Raw genomic sequence first — 20,927 nt, 5'->3', positions numbered from 1 at the left:
TGTTAATTGCTTATTAGATGTGTCTAGTCACCAAATTATCTTACATGGCATATCCACATGGCAAATTATAAAATAAATTTACTAAATTATATAAAAAAAATTAAAAGTTAAAATCTTAATAATTTTTATTTTCTTTCTGATTCTTTAATTTATTTTCTTTTTTTTTCTTCTCCAATATCGATCTCCTATCTTTCTTTTCCCAAAATCATCATCACTGCCATCACCACCTTCACTGCCACTACTACATCACCATTACCATCACCCCATTATCACCACCATTACTACTACCTCATTACCACCACCATATATAATCAAAAATAAATCTAAATAAAATAAAATTAAAAAATACCACCACACCACACCATAGTTTCAGATCTGAAACAAGAACAAAACACCTAAATCAAAATCTCAAAACCAAAAAAAAAAAATCAGAACGGTGGCCATATGAGCGGCTGTTTCTCGACCCCGGTGAGCCAAACGAAGGCCACTAACAGTCTCTCCGCCACTCGAAACCCCGTCATTGCTTCCCCAAACCCAAAAACCTCAAATCTTGAGAACCCCCTAAATTCCCTTTTCTCTCTCGCAGATCTCTTTTGCGTCTGGGTTCAAGGTTGTGAAGATGGAGCCTTCATCTTCGTTATTCAGGGGTCGCGCGGGTCTTGGGTGGACGACAGCCGGTTCATCGCCGATGATGGGAGGCAATGGCATCTGGAGAAAGTTAAGAGCAGGAGAGAGAGATGAAGATTTGTAATTAGGGTTTTGTCTTTTATTTTTAGTGTATTTATTTATTAATTAATTTAAAAATAAAAATCTGATTATTAAAAAGAATGAAAAAAAAATATTTTATTTATTATTTTATATTATAAAAATAATTTAGGCCAATAAAATTATGCCACTTGTACATAAGTGTATACATTGGCAGTTCTATTTGGCATTTATAACAGCCAAATTTAACGTATGTATTAAAGTGCAAATAGAATAAAACTTAAGGGGGTTTTACCACCAAAAATAAAGATTAGGGGGTTAAGTGTATAACAATTGAAACATAAGGGGGTTTAGCTGCAAATTTCTCATAATTAAAATGTTCAGAAATGCTGTACTATTTCGTAGTAAAGATTCTGTAATAGCATGACTTTAGAGCACTTGAAGGGATTTTAATCCTCATATCTTTAGCCGACTATGATAAGGAAAATTGTTAGTAAAGAAAGTTAAAAATGAAAATAAATATGTTCTCATATTTGGTTACTAAAGAGAAATTGTATTGAAAAGAATTTATTCAACATGAAAAATTGATTTTTTTTTTTTTTTTAATTTTTTAATTTTTTAATTTTTTTCTTCACCAAAATTCAAATTTAGAGGAGAAAAATCGTGTTTGGTAGAAAATAAGGGTGGGGGTACCAAAAATGTGTAGCAAACTATATAGGGGAATTATTTTAGAGTAATTTGCGGTAAAACCCCCTTAACTATCAATTTACTTGCAAAAAACCATCCAACCTCATATTTTGGTGGGAAAACCCTCCAAAGTACTATTCTGTTTACATTTTAAGATGCCGTCTGTCCAGTTCCTAATTTTGCCCACGTGGCAATGACAAGTCACTAAAAAATTATCCTATGTGGCCATATTTTACAAAATAAAAATAAAACTTTAAGAGTAATTTGCGGCAAAACTCCCCCAACTATCAATTTACTTGCAAAAAACCATCTAAAAAACTTTAAGGTTGGATGGTTTTTTGCAAGTAAATTGATAGTTGAGGGAGTTTTGCCGCAAATTACTCTTAAATTTTTTATTTTTATTTTAATTTTTATTTTGTAAAATATGGCCACGTAGGATAATTTTTTATTGACCTGTCATTGCCACGTGGGCAAAATTAAAACTTAACGAGGCTGAATAGACGGCACCTTAAAAATGTAAACGAAACAGTACTTTGGAGGGTTTTCCCACCAAAATATGAGGTTAGATGGTTTTTTGCAAGTAAATTGATAGTTGAGGGGGTTTTGCCGCAAATTACTCATTATTTTATATAATAGTTTTTTTTTTTTCCTCTTCAAATTTACGGTTTGAATGGTTTTGGTGGTTGTTTCAGTAATTTTTATGTAGGATATGTGGATTTCAGTTTAGTGTAAAAAATAAAAGATATATATATTTATACGAAAATATTATAAAATTTCTAAAGATATTTTATTTTAATAATTTGTTTTTTATATAAAATTTAAATTTTTAATTTTATTAATTTTTTTTAAACATTTTTCTTTTAATTTATATTGTTGAAGTATATTTATATTTTTTTTAAAATTATTTTAGTTTATATGTATTTTTTTTTTAATAATGGGTGTATTTATCATTTTATAAAGTTCATGTAGAATTCCTCTATATATATAAGAATTTACTTATTTACCTCACTAATTAATTATTAAAATTAAAAAAGTATTAATTTTATCTCAAAAAAAATATTTTGGTTTTGATTGGTTTAAAATAAGAGATAATAGAATTAAAATAAATTGTGAAACATGTTATTAATTATTTTATTTTTAATTAGCTTTCAAAATAGTTATTACCAAATCAAAATACGAATCATTTTGCTAATTTATAAGACAAATAGTTATTATTATTTTTTCCTTCTTTCATTTTATCCTTTCCTTAAATTTTTGATATTGTATATGTATGAAATGATTTTTCAGGTTTTCTCTAAAGAAAAAGAGCATTTTGGTGTGAGACTAAACAAAAACTAACCAAATCTAAGCGTGTATATACTAATCATCTAATACCCTCTTTTCGTATTTATACTTCTATTTATTTTTTTTAATGAAAAATAAAGAATTTAATTAAAAAAATAAAAACAAAAAAAGAAAAAAGAAAAAAAGAAATGAAGAACAAACAAACAACAAAGTAAGAAATAAGCTTTTATAGAGTGCTCATTTCCTTATATATATATTTATATTTTCTTAAAAAATATAATTTTTAATATTTTATTTATAATTTTAACGTTTAAAAATTTTTATTTATAAAAATACTAAAAAAAAAGTAAAAAAAAATGTCTAAAAAACTAACGAAAAATTAACCTTACAACAATTATAAATTAATTATAAATAAACTATAAAATTAACCAAAAATAACGAAAGATACTCAAATGTAGTATTTACACTGTTTTATGATTTTAATATTTACACAAATATGGTTTCCTCTACACAACTTACCATGTTTTTATAATTGCTACAAAAAAAAAAAATATATATATATATATCTTTATATATTAAAAGTACCTATCTAACGGCATTTCTTGGTTTAACATTCTTGGTTTAACAGAATATACTTAAAAATAAAAGAATATTCTGTTAAATTTAACGATTAGGTTTGATCTTCCGTTAAAAAATAAACCCAATAATTAAACCCAAAAAATTAAACAATCTTTTAAATAAACAATCTTTTAAATATTAATAATCTCTTTTTAAATTAAAAAAATCATCTTAGCCACATATCTCTCTAACAAGCCTATCTTGAGAGAATATTAATAATTTTTTTATTTATTTTTTTTTTAAAAAAAATATAGATAAAATATCTAGAAAAGATAATATAAAAGAAGATTGATTGTGTTGGCTTAGAGATTTTTGGGCTTGGGCTTAAAAAAATAATTAAAAAAATAAAATAAAATGGGCTGTAATTAGTATTTACCTTATATGTTTGTGCTTATTTTTAGTTTTATTTTTAATTTTACCACCAAGAGGAGAAGGTTGAAAAATACTAGAATATGAAAATATTATTGGTGCTTATTAGTAATTTGCAAAGAATGTGAAAGTCTATAAATATATAGTTGTGTAGCTATTATTAGATATGAAATGAGATAATAGAACTTTTTTCAATTAGAAGATTAATGTACATTTTACTATTAATAACATATATTATTATAACACAACTATGTTTTACTTACTAAATATATTGACACATATTTTATTTTTATAAAACAAATCGTTCAAATAATTATACTATTTTAATTATTAATTAAAATAAAAAACTAAAATATTAAATAAAACTAACACTACGTGGCTTGGCACGTAACAATCACCTAGTATATATAGCTAAGTGGTAAAAAAATATCAAAGATACATGTGCATAATAGTTCAATTTTTTAGATCATGAATAGTAAATATAAGTGTAAAAGTAAATAAATATAATATAATATAATAATGTATTATAAATACATTATTTAAATGTTATATAAAAAATATAGAAAAGCTGATGTGTAGTTATTGCTTCCATTGCACTTTTTTTTCTTGGTAAATCAGATTTGGCATATTAATCTCAACAAAACAATTTTACAAGACAAATATATTACTTACAAAGTTTTAATTAAAGCTTCCACTCACTTTTTATCTTTTTTACTCAAATTTTTTAGATTCTTATTGTCTAATCTATTACAAACATCTTTTAAACTTATAGAAGTAATAATTACTTACACTTACTTGCTTCAACTAAGTAGTTAACTAATAAGGATTGACAGCAAAACTATTTGAAATATACTGTTTTTATTTGTAATACTTAACCCCACAAATTAATTTTTTTAGTAATAAAACCTTCCTAACTTCCCTTTTGTTATGTTATTTAGTATATACACTTTTTTTAAAATGCCAAGATAGACTGCTCAAATGTATACTTAACAGAATTTAAGTGGTCCACTCAATATTAATTATTTTAATATTATATAAATAAAATAAACTAAAATTTGAAATAAATAAATTAAAAATATTTTTTTTCTTCTTCTTCCTTCCATGGTAGTTACACCGCCCTCACCTCCAAAACCACCACCATTAACACCACCAACGTCACACAACCACTATCATTATTACCACCATTACTACTACCATTATCACCACCACACTATTATTGTCACCCACCACCAATATTTTCCCTAAATAAATAAATAAAATAGATCCAAATTTAATTTTTTTTTTATTAACTGAGCGAGAATCATGAGAGAGGGAGAAGGAGAGAGGTTTTGGGGTAGGGATGCATATTTTCCCACGGGCAGGGCCGACCAAAGCATTGGGCAGCCTGGGCCATTGCACAAGGTCCCCATTTTTTTAAGGCCCATTTTTTATTTTTTTAAGAAAAGACTTATTTTTTTTCCTATTATATATTATAATTAAAAATTTATGAATAAATCTTAAAAAAAAAAAACTAGTAATAAAATTATAGTTTTAATGTACATGGTTTTTTTTTTTTTTTTTTTTTTTTTTTTTTTTAAAAAAAGCCCAATTTTAAAATTTTGTACGAGGCCTCCAAAATGCTTGGGCCGACCCTGCCTACGGGGATGGGCCTCGCGGGGACCCGCCCTTAATGGAGCGAAGATTCCACATCTAAATGGGAAATGGAGCGGGGACGGGGATGACACTCCTCTCCCAACGAGTACGCATTTAATTTATTACTTATCTTTTTATTAATATTTCAAAATTTATAATATGTGTATTTTTTTTAGTATATTAGTACCATTTTTATTTTTTCTAAGTTGTATTTTTATATAATTATTAGTATATTAAATAACAAATAATATGTAATATTTTAATTATTATGCAATTTAATTATTTTATACATTAAATTTTTTAAAATAATCTTTATTCTTACATTAGGGGCCTGCCCTGCCCGTCCCCACCCCTTTAGGGGATTCTTTGCCTCGTCAGCCCCGATGGGGAATAAGCGGGGATGTAAATTAAAATCCTTAACAGGGATGGAAATGAGGGCAGGGGGAGCACTCCCCGCAAATTCCCCGCCCTATGTGCATCCCTATTTTGGGGTATTGGGGCCTCGTCAGTTGTCGTTTGGGTCTTGTTGCCTAACTAGTGCTTGGGTTCGGGTCTTGAAATCAAACCTTCAAAACTCCCCCAAATGTCGGACCCAAAACACAAATCTTGAAATAATCCTAAAAAAAAACTCAATAACCAAGCTCTGCCACCTGTATCTCCAAAGAAATCGAAAATTTTGAGCTATTTAGTGAAGTCACCGATATGGACGACACCAAAAACTCACACTTTTTCTTTTTGAGTGTGTGAAAATTAATGAAGGCGATGGTGTTACTCTCCGAGTGGCAACTGATGCTGCTAGAGTTGGAGCTATCGTCACCCCTACAACTCAGAGACGAAAAGTCAGTCTGGACCAGAATCTTCAAAATCTCACAGACTACACCTGGTTCTATACAATTCTCCAAGAGGATTGCGTTTTAAGAATTGGGGCGTAATTTAGGCCGAAGAGCTAACCCATGCTGGTATTCTAGGGAAGAGATGGGGTGGTGGCGGTGGGCTCTCGATGGTTCAGAGAAGAAAGAAGAAGAAAAATATATACATACATTTTTTGTAATTTTATTATTTTTTTCTAAATTATTTTAAAATAATTTTAAAATAATGTGGCCTAATTAAAATATGCTACGTGTATACTTGTGTACACATCAACCGTACACATTGGTATTTAACAACACCACTTTAATGAAAGTGTATAGTATAATAGAAGCGAAATTCAAAGGATTTTACTACCAAAAAAATCAATTTGTAGGATAAGGTGTTACAAACTATATAGTTCAAGTAGTATTGTCCCAATTATCCCCAACTAATATTGCATATAAATTCAATTAATTACCCTGCTGAAAAGAAAATCAAGCTCAAAATAGTAAATGATATACATATAAAAAAAAATAATAAGCATGTGTACAAATAATTGTTTAAACTACTGTAAATTATTCAAAAAATTTTAAAAATTAGACAGTTTAGATTCTATAACCATAAGGTATCCGAAAACATGAACACTTTTACTAGTATAGAGATAAGTGACACTCTACTATAAAATTTCCCAATTAACTAGAATAATAACTTAATATTAAGAAATTAAAATTAATTAAGTAGTAATAATTTTACACCAGATTTAAAAAAAAAAAAGGAAAGAAAGAAAAAGAAGCACATACTGTTATTGAATTGGAGTTTTTAAATTGATTCTTATAATTAAATACAACATGTCAAGAGATATCGTAATAGAGCTATATAAATATATCATGAACATGAATATTGTCATAACTGCCGCAACTTCATTTGCATTCCTCATTTCCTTATTCATTTTCTTCAATGATTCTGTGAAACTTAGTAAGCTCAGGATTATGCTAAAAATAAGTTTTTAGCCTACTAAAAGACTCAAGTATTTTTACCTCATTAAAGTTTTATGAAGCTTTAGAATTTACTTGAAGATGGTGAAGATGGTGATGGGGACACAGGGGGCTTCAAGTCTTCATACCTGTTTTATATATAATTGATTTCGGTTAGTTGAACAAAGCACAAGACGATTACATAACAAAATTTATATTTGCTCACATTGTGAAAGGTGATAGTGGTCTTGGCTTTGGTTTGACATGATCCTGTTCTTCAATCTCTGTCTTTTCTTCCACAGGAAGTTGCACTGAGCTCTGAACTGGTGTGCTGCTATCCACAGCCAATGGTGTTGAGGTGATCGTTACATTTGGAGCACTTGGAGATGGTGATGTGGGAGGCTTCAGCTCATCATACCTGAAAACATAGAGTTCATCAAGGCTTGCAAAAAATGACTTGATTAATCACTTAATATATACTAATTTCCCAAGTTAAGATAAACACATTAACACAATCATTTTAAATCATCATGCCAAAACCTTCACAATCATATTCTTTATCTAAGTGGTGATGTCATGTGTATGGACCCCTTTGAAAACTCCAGAATTAAGGTAGAATTAAGGTTGTGTTTGGTTGGAGGTAATAAAATTGAATAGAATGGAAAATAATCAATTTTCATTCCATTCATTTATTTGGTTGCATTTTAAAGTGTTGGAATGAATTTTCTACTATTTTGGTGGAATGACCATTCTATTTCGAAATAGAAGAAAAAATCATATTCCAAAAGATGCAAAAGAAAACTAATATATATATATAAATTGAGTATTTTAAATTTTGTTCCATTTCATTCTTATTCTTATTCCATTCTCATTCCTAATCTTATGTTTTCATTTCCCGCAACCTAGTGGAGTTTGGTTGGAGGTAATAAAATGGAATGGAATGGAAAGGAAACAATTTTCATTCCATTCTTTTGTTTGGTTGCATTTAATATTATTGGAATACCATTCCGATAGAATGATCTTTCCATCATTTTGGTGGAATGACTATTCCATTTTGAAATGGAAGGAAAGACCATTCCAATGCAAGATATGAAAAAATTTAATAATTTTATTTATCAATTTTTTTATGCATTTTAAATTTTATTCTATTCCATTCCTATTCCAATATGCATTCCCATTCCTATTCCTACATTTTCATTCCTCCCAACCAAACGACACCTAAATTCAAAAATGTAGGCAAATTAAAGAAGCTTGGACCCCTTTCACTAAGGACTGTACAGCATCAAATATGGAGCCTTTCCCTATTATTAAACACTTGTCACCCTTGTTTGGTTTGGTTCTACTTTTAACTTATATTACAAAGTTGGTTTTTTTTTTCTTCAAATTATTTTTGGTTTTGGGCCACCAAATTCTGTAAATAAACACTAAACAAGGAATATCATAAAAGGCTTACGCAGGGTATGGTGAAAGATAATAAGATGATATCTTGGGAGGGCCATTTTCAGCAACACTATCTATCACAAGCTCTGCAACCTCATTGCTTTCAGAAGATGGTGAAGCGAGCTCACTTAATTTTGAGGCATCTAAAGGGATGCTTTTGCGGCCACCGGGTGGTGTTGGGCTTGGAGAGCTAGGCGGCTTCAAATCTTCATAGCTGAAAAATAAGATCATAGAATAATATTAGATATTCAACAATATATAATGTTGAAGCATTTTACAATCTTAAATCCACAGATTGTAGCCCTCTACAGAAATAACAGAAAATATGAGAGGTTGTAAATTTTGGTGTCATGAAACTATGAATGCTCATGAAAAAGGAAAACTAAAGATGAGTTTACGCTGAATAAGGCGAGAGAGTCATTCCTTTCTTCACTTCTGTCTTTACATCTTCCTCGATAACAGTTTTCGAGACTTCCTCTGAAGCAGTTGGAGTTGATGCCTCAGTGGGAGTGGCACCAGGAGTAGTACTTGGGGTTGGAGTAGGAGATGTAGGTGGTCTCAAGTCTTCATAGCTTTTCATTGGCCAAATAGAGAAAAAGAACATTAAAATAGATAATGTTTTTTCTTATACAAATGACAGTGAAGAGTATATTGGCTCACGCAGTATAAGGAGACTGTGGTTGTGGAGTAATTTTGTCTGGTTTTACATGTTCCGTCACAGCAGAAGGTTTCGGTTCCTCAGACTTAGGAGGTGGTAAATCAGGCTCCACCACTACACCTGATTCCTGTTGACATAGGAGGGACCAAGAGACTTAAATTTTGCAATGAGAGTATTTTTCGGTTGAGCACTTTGATGACACCACTAACTCAAAAGCAAATAAAAACATAGAAATAATTCTTTTCACACTAAAAGAAGAATTGTGCAAAAGACAATGGTTATATTTTATACTCATATCAAGTTTTTAGACATGTAATGTCATCATCTCCATACAAGAAAAGAGTATAGATACCTTCGGTGGGAATGAGCCAGGTCGATCAGATGGTATCGTTTTCAGAAGTTCTTCCACGGGAGTCAATGGAGCAGTTGTCTCTGCAACGACTTCCACTACTTTGCAGTATGACAGATCACGATTTTTAGCCATACTTGCCATAAGCTCTGCCACCTAAGTTTAAGTAATTGAACATCATATATATAGATGTTAGAGGATGAACTTCAAGTTTCTCAACCAAAAGTAAATAGTGATGCTCAAGCCTAAAATACAATAGCACAGACAGTAAGAACACCTGCAGATTCGACACAAGCCCACCAAACAGCGTATCTTGCTGCGAGAGTGTTGTATTATGTGTTTCCTTGAAAGTATCGGTAGGCCTTTCCATTCCACCAGGTCTCACTATCTGAGAGATTACCATTTTATCAGTACCTTGCTTACAATTAAGTCTTCTGCTACCGAGACCTTAAGTTACTAACCGTGTAGGGAATTCCACTGGCTATCAGTGCTTCCTCTGCCTTCCTTTTCCATAGTAGCACTCCCCAAAATAAACTTTATAAGCAAAACACATTCAGTAAATCAATCAAATTTTGGCAGATTCTATATTGTTAAATTAAAGTTCCTTCAAAATGCTATGAAAAGGAAACTTCTTTGCTTACTTCAGAATTGCCGCGGGAAATCCAACCTTGTTTGTTCCCAGAGATGTTAGCAAAATGAAGTGGTCCACTTTGGCAACAGTTGCTGCACATCAAGGCTTGCTCAAATTTCATACAAGTTAACTTATATAAGAGATTATTCCTTTCCTGAACACTATCAAGCTATATATAGCTGCTAAGAATACTAGAAAATAAACTATGGTTGCCCATGCTGGGGTGACCAACTCATGATTCTTTCAAGAAAAAGGAAAAAAATAATATCCCTTACCAGCCTCAACAAGATTTTTGGTAGCCAGATAATCAATACGATACGGTCCAGAAATATCAAAAACTTCTTTCTCACTTGCACCAATGCAGCAGATAACCACAGATGCATTGCCTAATGCTCCTACAATCTGATCTTTTTTCTCCAAGTCACATTGTACGATTTCAAGCTTTTCTACAACTGGGCTACAGACCAAAAAGTAGCTGTTATTTGCTACAGGAGCATACTACAAGTACAGGATAATAAACTAGTAATTTCAACTTTGCTTACATTGAGTTTCTCCACCTGCATTTTCCATCTTCATTTGTTTTACACTCTGCAGATAAGATATTGTCTCAGCATAACAAGAAACAAAAAAACATAACCATACTTTTAAATTTGAAAGAAAAAAAATACTCATGTCACCAATCAAACATGTACTTCTACTAGAGGTTTTGCTCTTTCAGGACTCCTCACACCAGCTCTGACTTGGAACCCCAGTTTCAAAAGCTCCCTGGATAATTTTGAGTGCTTAAAAGTTTTAGAACAAAATGACAAGTTGAATCATTTCACATAAATGGAGAAGTGACACAAAATTAACCTCACTAGTCGCGAGCCTACTCGACCAGTTGCACCGGCAACAAATGCAAGGTTCTCATCTTTTGAGTCCTTTGGAGTTGCATTAGATGTCTCTGAGCTTAATTTTGTTGTCCCTACTAAAAATATTGGATTTCAGATACATTATACGATGGTAAAGTATAATAAAACAATGGAGACCAAATTTTCATGATAACCCAAATATAAAGAACAAGACTTTTAGTATTGCAGGAATTATACTCACAAGAACTTTCCAAATTAACAAGCAATTGGGATCAAATGTCACATTTATTTAAATACATATTTCCATTTCACTAATACTGTATATAATTCAGTAAAAAGAATTGTATCCAATCCAATCCATAAATAGTATTACTAAAACTTTACTAACATTTCTACATGATTCCATGAAGAAAAACTCAACCAAATCCACCATTTAAAACAAAAATAAAAAATGCCCATTTGAATAAAAATGTGAAGGGAAATAAAAGTTAATAAATTGTATATACCAGAAGCTTGAGCAGTGATAGGAAGAAATTTGAAACTTTTGAGATTTGGGTCTCTCTTGGAATTGGGAAACTTAAGTAGGTGATTGTGTAAGAAAGGTTTGTCTGAGAGGGCATTAATTCTGGGAATGGAGGAAGAAGATGGTACAAGGTTCAAAGCTGATGAGTGAAGAGAGCAACAACCCTCCATTGGCTTAGCTGATCAAACTCAAAGCCTCAAATTTGAAACAAGGAAAGAGACAAGGGAGAGAAGAGAAAAGAGTGACTTAAAGTTGAAGTTGGGAGTTGGGAGTAGTTTTTGGCTCACCAATCTGGATATGATGGGTCCCATGGGAATTCCCTAGTTTCATTTTGCACCTGTGGTCATTTTAATTTATTATTTATTTTTTAAAAGATAATAATGTTTTTCTTCTTCCAAGTGCTTGAAGGGACATAAAAGGTGATTAGAAGTGAATAATATAAAGCTGAGGTTTTTAAAGATCTTTTCCATGTGTTTGTGTATGTTTTTTACTCTTATTATTGAAAGTGAAAATTACACCAAATATGGAATTTTATAAAAAAGTTTAATAAATATGGTATTTTAAACTTTACCACCCTTATATGGCATTTGTTCAAAGTTAATGTTTTTTATGGTATTTTATTTGCCACTTTTTTGTAAATTTAATTTTCAAATTCCATATTCTAGGTTTGTCTATTCAGCCCTAATTTTTTCAACTTCTTTCTCTCTAGTCGGCTGCCTCTCTCATTTTCTTCTCTGAGGAAGAAGTTGGTCAGGCTCCGAGTCAAGATTCCGGCACCGTTCGCAAATTATCCTGCTCGGCCTGCTTTGACTCTCTCTGGTTCTGTTATTGTAAGTCTTCGTTTTTCCTCTGCGTAATTTTCTCGAACACCTTCTCTTCATTCCCCAATTTTTTTAATTTCCACTAATTTGCTTGGTACACCGAATTAGACTTGATTACAATTCAATATATACTATAGACTTGGTCTGATGCCAGCTCCAGTTCATCAGATGCAGCAATACTATAGACCAAAAGGGTCACTTGATAACTATTCTAAAAAATGGAGTGCTGTGGTGGATTGTTTAACCTTGAAGACCAAAGGGTCTGCTCAAGTTCAGGTTTCTTGCTGAATTCTCTTGTAATTGGTTTTTTACCAAGATTTTTGAGGCCATTTCATCATTTCTTTTTAAATATTATTGATTGATAGATTGAGTATAATATTAACTTAATTTTGCTTCTGCATATATTTGATGATATTTGCTTTTGATTTAATTTTTAATCTCTGTATTATGTTGTAATAAATTATCATGTGTTGAAACTTAGAATAATCTTAAGACACCTTCCTACACAGTTTGCCAAAGCTGTGGATATTAATTTGGGGGTTAGTGGGGTGCTCGTTGATTGAATTGAATTGAAATGTTTAGTTGAATATTAATTTGGGGTTAGTGGGGTGCTCGTTCTAAGCGATAAAATCTTTTTTTTTTTTCTTTTTTGAGAAAATTGGATTTTCTTTTACAGATTCTTTGAGTCAAAAGTTACATCATTCAGTGGAGCTGATGAAGTGTGTTCTGCAGGGACTAAAACCATTCCATCGATTCAGTGGAGCTGATGAAGTGTGTATTATGGAAGACTCTTATTAGGTGATATCAAATTCTATCTGTGAACGGGCAAAATGTATCTAGTGGCAGTGACTTTTGTAGAGTTCTAGACCAATGTAAAGTGGGCGACAGGACAAAGTTTCATTGTGTTAACTCATATTAATCTACATTATCTTCTTATAATGATAGTTTTAGAACAGAGTTAGAAAAATCTTAAGAGAATTTCAATTCTTACTCCAAAAAATTTTGAGTGCATAATATCTTTCTCATTTTAAAATATTTATTTTAACTTATTAAGTAATTGATTGAACTAGTCAAACTGTTAAAGTATATCATGAGTACCATGAACTGTAAAACAACAGTTTATTTTTAAGATTATTTGTTTAGAAAATGAGCTAGGCCTAGCCTCTTATGTTTTAAAATTGTTTAGATTTAAAAGGTGTTCTATGATTTTTCATAGAGTCGAAACTGGTTTCACTGGGTTTACAGGTTCGAAACTGGTTTCACATGTTTTGAGAGTTCTGCAATGAGGTTGCTCTATTTTATTATGTTATTGCATATTTTTAATTTTAAGTTACTTTTTTATTATTTTGTTTCTCGGTTAAGAACTTACACTTATATTTAGTTTTTAAATTATTGGTATGTATTGTGTGTTTTGATTTTATTTGATTAGTATTTTTTTTTTTGTATTTTTGTGTGTGTGTTTTTTATTTGGTTGTTTGATGAAACTGGTTTCAGTTAGCTTTATTATTTAACATTTATATTTTGTTATGATTTTTCAGCATCAAAACTGGTTTCACAGGTTTTAAGTGTTCTGTAATGGAGTTGCTCTATTTTTATGATGTTATTGTATATTTTTTAGTTTGTATAAAACTAGTTTTATTATTGTCTGATATTTGAACAAAAATGTCTGCTTTATTTTAAATAACCAGTTTCTGACACACTTATTATTTTATTATTTTCGTAACTTTTTTTTAACATTATTATTGTTCATAATTGATTTTTAAGTTTCAGTTTTTTATTTGGTAATTCCAAGAAACTGGTATTATCAGTTAATTTTTATTTTGGTTGCTTTATTAATAATTGGTTTCTCCCTCCCACTATTTTTTTTGTTATTCTTTTATGGTTTTTATTGCGTTTTTGTCTCTTTAATATAAAATTTATATGTTCAAAACTGGTTTTTAAATTTAGTATCTTTTTTGAAAGTTTAGTTATTAGGCATTGTGTATTTTTCATTGCGTTGTTGATGAAACTGGTTTTTTTTTTTTTTTTTGCTTCTTTTAATGAAATAATTAGTTTTTTTTTTTTACATTGATGAAACTGGTTTTTAAAGCTAGTATCGTCTTTAGATTATAATTTTTTTTCATTATTTTATTGATGAAACTATTTTTTTTTCTGCTACTTTTAATATAATTATTAATTTTTTTAATGTTGATGAAACTGGTTTTTAAAGTTTATATCATTTTTAGATTATAATTTTTTATACTGTGTTTTTTTTTGTTCATTATGGTGTTGATGAATTGATTTTTTTTACTACTTTTATTAAAATAATTAGTTCATTTTAATATATAGAATTAATTAGTTTATTAATTTATTACGTTGATAAAATTATTTTGATATTGCATCAATTTCTATAAAAAAACAAAAACAAAAAAGTAGTAGTTTAAAAAAGTAGCTTCAGTTTGAGTAAAAAAAAATAGCTTTAACTGAGAATTTTTTTTAGTGTTTTATTTTTTAAAAGATAAAAAAGAAAAAGAAAAAGAAAAAGAAAAAAAAAAGAAATACAATTTTAAAATTTTTTATGGCATTCTTTTTTAAATAAAATGAACTTTTCCCATATTTTTAAGTTTTTTTTAAAAAATGCCATATTTAGTACAATTAAGTTTTTATGCCATATATATCAAAACTTATCTTCCATTTCCCATATTTTTGTAAATAGCCCTTATTGAAATCTCTGTAAGTAATTCAGGGACCAGTTGCAATCACCAATTTGGCATCCCAAGTCCCAACCCAACTAATATTCTCATGTACCTTAACACCAAAATATCCTTTCTTATTTATTTCCACAACGAGCAGCCGGTTATTAATTTTGAAATAATAATATTTTGTGTATTAATATAAACGTATCATTTGTATAAGATTGTACACATAAATAGGTAACAGTTAATCCAGTGATATTTTAAATTTACTAACATTATAAAAATTTGAAGGGTTTTACCGTTAAAATTTAAACTTAAAAATTAAGTGCAAGTGAAACGATAGTTAAAAAAGTTTAGTCGCCAAAATTACTTATTTTTATACATATATAATATAATTTACTTATTTCAAATAAAAAAACATCCGTTTCGAAAAAGTAATTATGAAAAATTCAAGAATAATTTTCCATTATAACTAATACAAGAAAAAAAAATGATCTCGACTTTTTTTAAAAAGGAAATTAATATATTTGAATTTATTTTCTGGAAATGATATAAAAATAAATTTATAGAGAGTTTTTGGCGGCTAAATCTTCCCAACTGTCATTTCACTTGCATTTAATCTTCCAAACTCAAATTTTAGTGGTAAAACTCTTTTAAACTACTGTACATGTTGCAAATGTAAGGTGTGATCCAGTTACTTACCATCATGGACTGCTTATGTGTATACTGTTGTACACGTGACACGTTTATATTGGTACACCTAATATTATTATTTATTTATTTTTTTCAAAACTCATTTTGAAACTAAATGAAATTATAAAAATAAAGAATAAATATTTTAAAAATAAAAAAATATTATAAAATTTGAAATAATTTTTATATTTTTTAAATAATAATATTGTGTGTACCAATATAAATGTGCCACGTGTACAAGGTGTACACATAAACACTTTATGTTGGCCGTTAACTGTGAAATATAGATGACACATTAAATTTGCTAACAGTTTAGTATTTTGAAAGATTTTACTGTTAAAATTTGAGCTTAAAAGTTTAAGTGCAAGTAAAGTGATAGTTGAGAGTATTATGATATTTTATTATTAAGATGTTTATTTAAATTTAAAGATCTGGATCTTAAAAAAAATAAATGCCCCCTAAAACTCTTCTACACATATAATTGTTATATTTCAAACTGTTTAATTACTTATATGTTGCTTCATTTTGATAGTAATAATTTGATAGTTTTAATAGCAAAGTTATTAGTTTGTAGAAATAGAATCCACTAAATAAATATTGGTCAAATTTCAGCTGTAATAGGAAAAGAAGATAACTCTTATATAGCTTATATAGCTTAAGCTTATATAGAAATAAATGGTGAGGCCTGTAAAATTACGGAGACAAATTCAGGAATTTCAACAAACAAGATAACTCTTCAAAAAATTATTGAGCTGGATTAAAATCATTACAGAAGGAATAAATACAAATGTCAAAACCTATTCATACACATGTAATGTTGCCAAAAAATCTCAAAATGTTTAAGAGTTCATGCCTTGGAACTTTTCAGTGGAGATTTACTAGCTTCTTCTGCTAAAGAGGAAGAATCATCATGCTTGCTTGTTAAATCATTTTCTTCTGCTGTACTTATTTCATTATAACTCCTTTTCTTTGGGGCCGAATTTGATTTCTCCATTTCATTCTCATCATTCTTCTCTTTTGCTTTCTCAATTGTGACATCTTTATCGGTTTGAGTTTCAGCATCGGAGGTAGGAAACAACGGAGGTTCCCGACCACTCAATCGACAAAATACCCTTTCAACTGTTTCACTGATTTCCTTACCCAGTCCATTATTGTCTAAAATTAGATCCCAGACCGACTTAGAGGCCTTCTCAAGTACCGGAGTCCTGCATTAGCAAAAGAATTACAACTTGCTTTGCCTATAAACAACTTACAGAAATACAAGGAAACAAAGAACAAACCGATGAAAAATTTAAGTAACATAGAAACTCACTCGAGTTCTTGTCTGAGTGCATCAAAAAGCTCTCTCTTGGTTTGTTTTTCGGCACCAGGAGTATTAAGAACCTTACTCTGTTCTGCCATTTTAATAGTAGTATTCTTGAGTTCTTCCTGTAAAGGAAAAGTACATACATAATTATAAATTCACACCATTCCTAAGATTTCCAAGACTTCACAAGCTGCACTCATAACAAGAAAACTTTGCACATAATAATACCATAAAATTCAAAACTTCATCACATTCACAGAAATTATAGTTTGACAAAAGTCTTGCATTCAGGCTAAGCAAATTTCAACTAATAAGAGCAATTTGGACTAAGAATAACTTTACAACCAGAAAGGTTTTCACAAGAACAGCATTACCATGTTCCTCATCAAAAATTCAAAATAATAATAATAATAATAATTACTACCTAAATCAATTTCACCCCAACACAGTATTTCAGCTCAAAATAGACCAAATTTCAATGAAGTTGTAGGACAACACAATTATATAATTGAAAAAATGAATTACTAATTATTATTAGCAAAGAATGAGAAGAGTTACATTGGCTTTGAGCTGGTTAATGATCTTCAGTCTGAGAGAATCAATGGTGCCATCGTTCATCAACATTTCCAACACATCTTCTGGGGTTATCAGTGAAGATGACGCCATTTAAACTTGTAACCCAGATGTTTTCCTTCAATAACTTCCCAGTTCCTATGAATCCAAAATCCAAAATCGATGTATGAAACTGAGAACCAATGCAAGCCTGGAAAGTTTCGACTTTTCTTCAGAGTTTGTTAAATTTAACAAAAGAAAATTCTAAAATAAATAAAGACAAGTAGAAAAAATTGTTTTGCACTAAGTTTATATAACAACTAAAACAAATGAATTAAGTAGAAAAAATTGTTTTGCACTAAGTTTATATAACAACTAAAACAAATGAATTAACATACAAAATAGTCAAATACTCTGTAATTTTTGGTTTAGAAGCAAGACAATCTAATATGGAAATTTTCGAATATCATTACTTGAGTCAGTTTCAACTGCTTAAAAACAAAAATAAACAAGCCAAACGAGTCAGTGGCATGAATTCAAAACAGAGTTTAGCCCCCAATCAAGTATCGAAACCCTAGTGCTTGCACAAATCAAAACTCAAATTCAAATAATTAAAGAATGTAACATATTATAAGGAATAGATACAAATTAAACTAGTACCTGAGAAGAAGAAAACCTTGATCTTGTTTGGAGAAGCGGTGGTCGGGGGCAGGGGTGATGGTACGTAGGCGACGATAGGTGGTGGTGGAGACAGAAGCAATAATAGGAGAAACAAATATGAACGAATGATCCTTCTTCTAGTTTTCGGGTTTAGATTTGGATTGGGCTTTGATTCTGTTTTTTTTTTCCTATTCTTTATTATTAGGCTAATTAGTAATTATTCTTCCAAAATTTTGACATGTAGTAAATCGTACCCTTGAACTTTTTTGACCGTTAAAAATTCCCCTCGAACTATTAAGATTGTTAAATTTAAGGACTTTTGTCTAATTTCATTCAATTTTACTGTTTCACTGATTATTTATGTACTAAACCATGCTCCTCAGACTTTAATATCTAACTTTGATATGTATTAAATCATGCCCCTTTAACTTTCATCTATGTTAATTTTTTTACTAAAATTAGACAAAGTCCTTAAATTTAACAATCTCAATAGTTCAGGGGGAATTTTTAACGGCCAAAAAAGTTCAGGGGGCACAATTTAGTACATGTCAAAGTTTAGAAGGAAAAATTACTAATTAGCCTTATTATTATTATTATTATTATTTTAGCAATGAAAATTACATTGAAAATAAGCAAATAAGCATAATATAATAAATCCTAAAATCCTTTTAATTTTATTTTTCTTAGGCACCATTTAAATACCATGATTAAATACGGTCTGAATAATCACTGTATACTGTATCTTTTGTATGTGTTAGTAAAATTTTAAAGTTATTCCCACAATTATGCAGTTAGTATTTAACGTAAATATTAAAATTACTGTCTTAAATTTACAAAAAAAAAATATAAAATAAAGAAATTTTGCCACAAAAGAAAAGAAAAATTAATGTGTTTAGAAGTAACTGTGTAATTACTAGGTAGGGTAATTACTAAGGTGTTAATTACACAGTTTAGTAACTACACTATATTTTAAAATACAAGGTGTGTTTGGATATGAGATGGTAATTACATATGAATTTCTAATATCCTGTTTGGCAAAATAGTTAGTAATTACATAGGAAAATAATATTTTTTAGTAGAAAGTTTTTAGTAATTACACAGTGTAATTACATTCAATTCTCATGGGGGCCATGAGAATTGGAGAGTGTAATTGGAACTGTTGACCGAGATTTTTCGGCAACTAATAAAATATTATAAAATTATTGAGCTGTAAGAAAGTGAGATAAGGATTTTTACGTGGTTGTGGCGTTAATGAGCCTTAGTCCACGAGTCTCTGTTATTTATGGATGTATTTAATACAGAGATTATACTTGGGGGAATTTCACCCTTATAAATACAGAGAATGTTCTTGGTGAGTATTTACTCTACTTGCTCATATGCAACCCAAGATTCTCCATCCCATTTAATGAGCTTTGAGTGGGTATTTATAGTGTTTTTGGTGGGGTAATCCCTAGAATTGTCCTTACAAGTGTATCTGTAAGTATCCATAAAGTTGGGTATTCCCAATGAATATACCATGGGTAATGCATGGTCAAATCCCTAGGTGCTGTAGGGTTTTTATGGGGAATGTCCTTATTGCCTTTTGATTGACGTGACTCTTCACAGTGTAGCCGTCGCTAGACTTAAATGATCATTACTGTGGCGCTGCTGGTTGGAGGTTGTGCCGTCAGACTTTATTGCGTGTAGCAGTCCCAACACGCTTCCTCCCATGCGGCATTTAATGCGACTTGATTGCTCAGGAGAAACCTGACACCTCGCGGAGACGCCTTAGCGTTATATGAGCTTCCGAGAGCACCTTGAGTTCCATGTGCCTTCTCCGGGACCTACGTCCGGGACGTTTCCTTATGGCATAAAGACTTAGCAAATATTGTGAATTGCTTGATCCACGTGCCCCTGTCTGATTGGTCCACATATATTGGGCAAAATTAGGGGCAACATTTACCCCCAAGTCTTGTTTATTTTAAAAATGAAACAAGGCTTGTTCAAGTGCCTCCGGTTGACTCCTCGGTTTCCTGGCACGAGCTTTGAGCGCGTGAGGGTGTATTTAATGATGGCATTTAATGCAGCGATTCACTTTTTGTAGGGGTCGATTCGTTTCACGCCCATTGATTGATACGGCGCATTAATGGTGTCAGACGGACACTCAAGCATTTCCACCGCCTTTATTGTAAATCAATCTGGTCCGTTGATCTTTGAGCATTTGAATCATGCGCTTCCCTCACCGTTCGATTGGTAGGTGATGACGCCTGTTCCTCATGCATTTTTGCCTATAAAAGCCACCATCTTTTCTTCATTTCGGTTACTTCCCATTTCTTGCCAACTTTGCTCGAATTTCCTAGAGAGAAAATTCTCAGACCTAGAACAAGGCCTTCAAACACTTTGCGATTTTCCCAGTTATTCTTTGCTCGTTGCTACCAGTCCTTCTAGTCTTCACTCGACTTGCATCAGGACCCCCAGTTCAACACTTCATCGTAAGTTTTTTGCATCCTTTGCTCTATTACTGAATGACATGCTATTACTTATTCTGTTTGTTCTTTTCTGGGTTTGCATTCGAAATTTCTGGGCATGCAAGTGTTTAAATCCTTCATGTAGTCTGTTTGAATTTACTGCTATAGTGATAGGATTGCCATTGTTACGCCTCCGTTGTTTA

General features: G+C 30.5%; 3 protein-coding genes across 6 annotated transcripts; 1 reads left to right on the top strand and 2 right to left on the bottom strand.

Moving 5' to 3' along the window:
* Positions 1 to 6,923: 6,923 nt before the first annotated feature.
* On the bottom strand, positions 6,924 to 12,052 carry LOC115710033 (protein TIC 62, chloroplastic). 3 transcript variants are annotated; one of them, XM_030638337.2, is made up of 15 exons: positions 11,554 to 11,858; positions 11,049 to 11,160; positions 10,889 to 10,961; positions 10,739 to 10,784; positions 10,472 to 10,648; positions 10,207 to 10,288; positions 10,027 to 10,099; positions 9,843 to 9,953; positions 9,569 to 9,721; positions 9,219 to 9,343; positions 8,957 to 9,130; positions 8,572 to 8,772; positions 7,345 to 7,536; positions 7,182 to 7,267; positions 6,924 to 7,107 (listed from the first exon to the last, which is right to left on the bottom strand). In XM_030638337.2, exons 1-14 carry the CDS (start codon positions 11,738 to 11,740, stop codon positions 7,204 to 7,206), a joined length of 1,770 nt encoding a protein of 589 aa, XP_030494197.2. In that variant the 5' UTR covers positions 11,741 to 11,858; the 3' UTR covers positions 6,924 to 7,107; positions 7,182 to 7,203. The 3 variants fall into 3 exon arrangements, with proteins under 3 accessions (XP_030494197.2, XP_030494196.2, XP_060967936.1); XM_030638336.2 differs by having other exon boundaries at positions 11,049 to 11,163; positions 11,554 to 11,823; XM_061111953.1 differs by having other exon boundaries at positions 6,924 to 7,267; positions 11,049 to 11,163; positions 11,554 to 12,052.
* On the top strand, positions 12,049 to 14,419 carry LOC133035762 (uncharacterized). The gene is made up of 4 exons (XM_061111954.1): positions 12,049 to 12,182; positions 12,280 to 12,400; positions 12,552 to 12,667; positions 13,124 to 14,419. The coding sequence occupies exons 1-4, from the start codon at positions 12,171 to 12,173 to the stop codon at positions 13,187 to 13,189; spliced, it is 315 nt and encodes a 104-aa protein (XP_060967937.1). The 5' UTR covers positions 12,049 to 12,170; the 3' UTR covers positions 13,190 to 14,419.
* Positions 14,420 to 16,423: 2,004 nt separating this feature from the next.
* Positions 16,424 to 18,447, bottom strand: LOC115708646 (uncharacterized). Of its 2 annotated transcripts, none has more exons than XM_030636625.2 (4): positions 18,278 to 18,447; positions 17,624 to 17,776; positions 17,072 to 17,187; positions 16,424 to 16,964 (listed from the first exon to the last, which is right to left on the bottom strand). In XM_030636625.2, the coding sequence occupies exons 2-4, from the start codon at positions 17,729 to 17,731 to the stop codon at positions 16,607 to 16,609; spliced, it is 582 nt and encodes a 193-aa protein (XP_030492485.1). In that variant the 5' UTR covers positions 17,732 to 17,776; positions 18,278 to 18,447; the 3' UTR covers positions 16,424 to 16,606. The 2 variants fall into 2 exon arrangements, with proteins under 2 accessions (XP_030492485.1, XP_030492486.1); XM_030636626.2 differs by having other exon boundaries at positions 17,624 to 17,828; positions 18,278 to 18,446.
* Between the last annotated feature and the right edge of the window lie 2,480 nt (positions 18,448 to 20,927).

The sequence above is a fragment of the Cannabis sativa genome, chromosome 3 (genome assembly GCF_029168945.1).
Source record: "Cannabis sativa cultivar Pink pepper isolate KNU-18-1 chromosome 3, ASM2916894v1, whole genome shotgun sequence".
NCBI classification, from domain to species: Eukaryota; Viridiplantae; Streptophyta; class Magnoliopsida; order Rosales; family Cannabaceae; genus Cannabis; species Cannabis sativa.
This window is presented reverse-complemented; position numbering and strand designations above follow the sequence as displayed.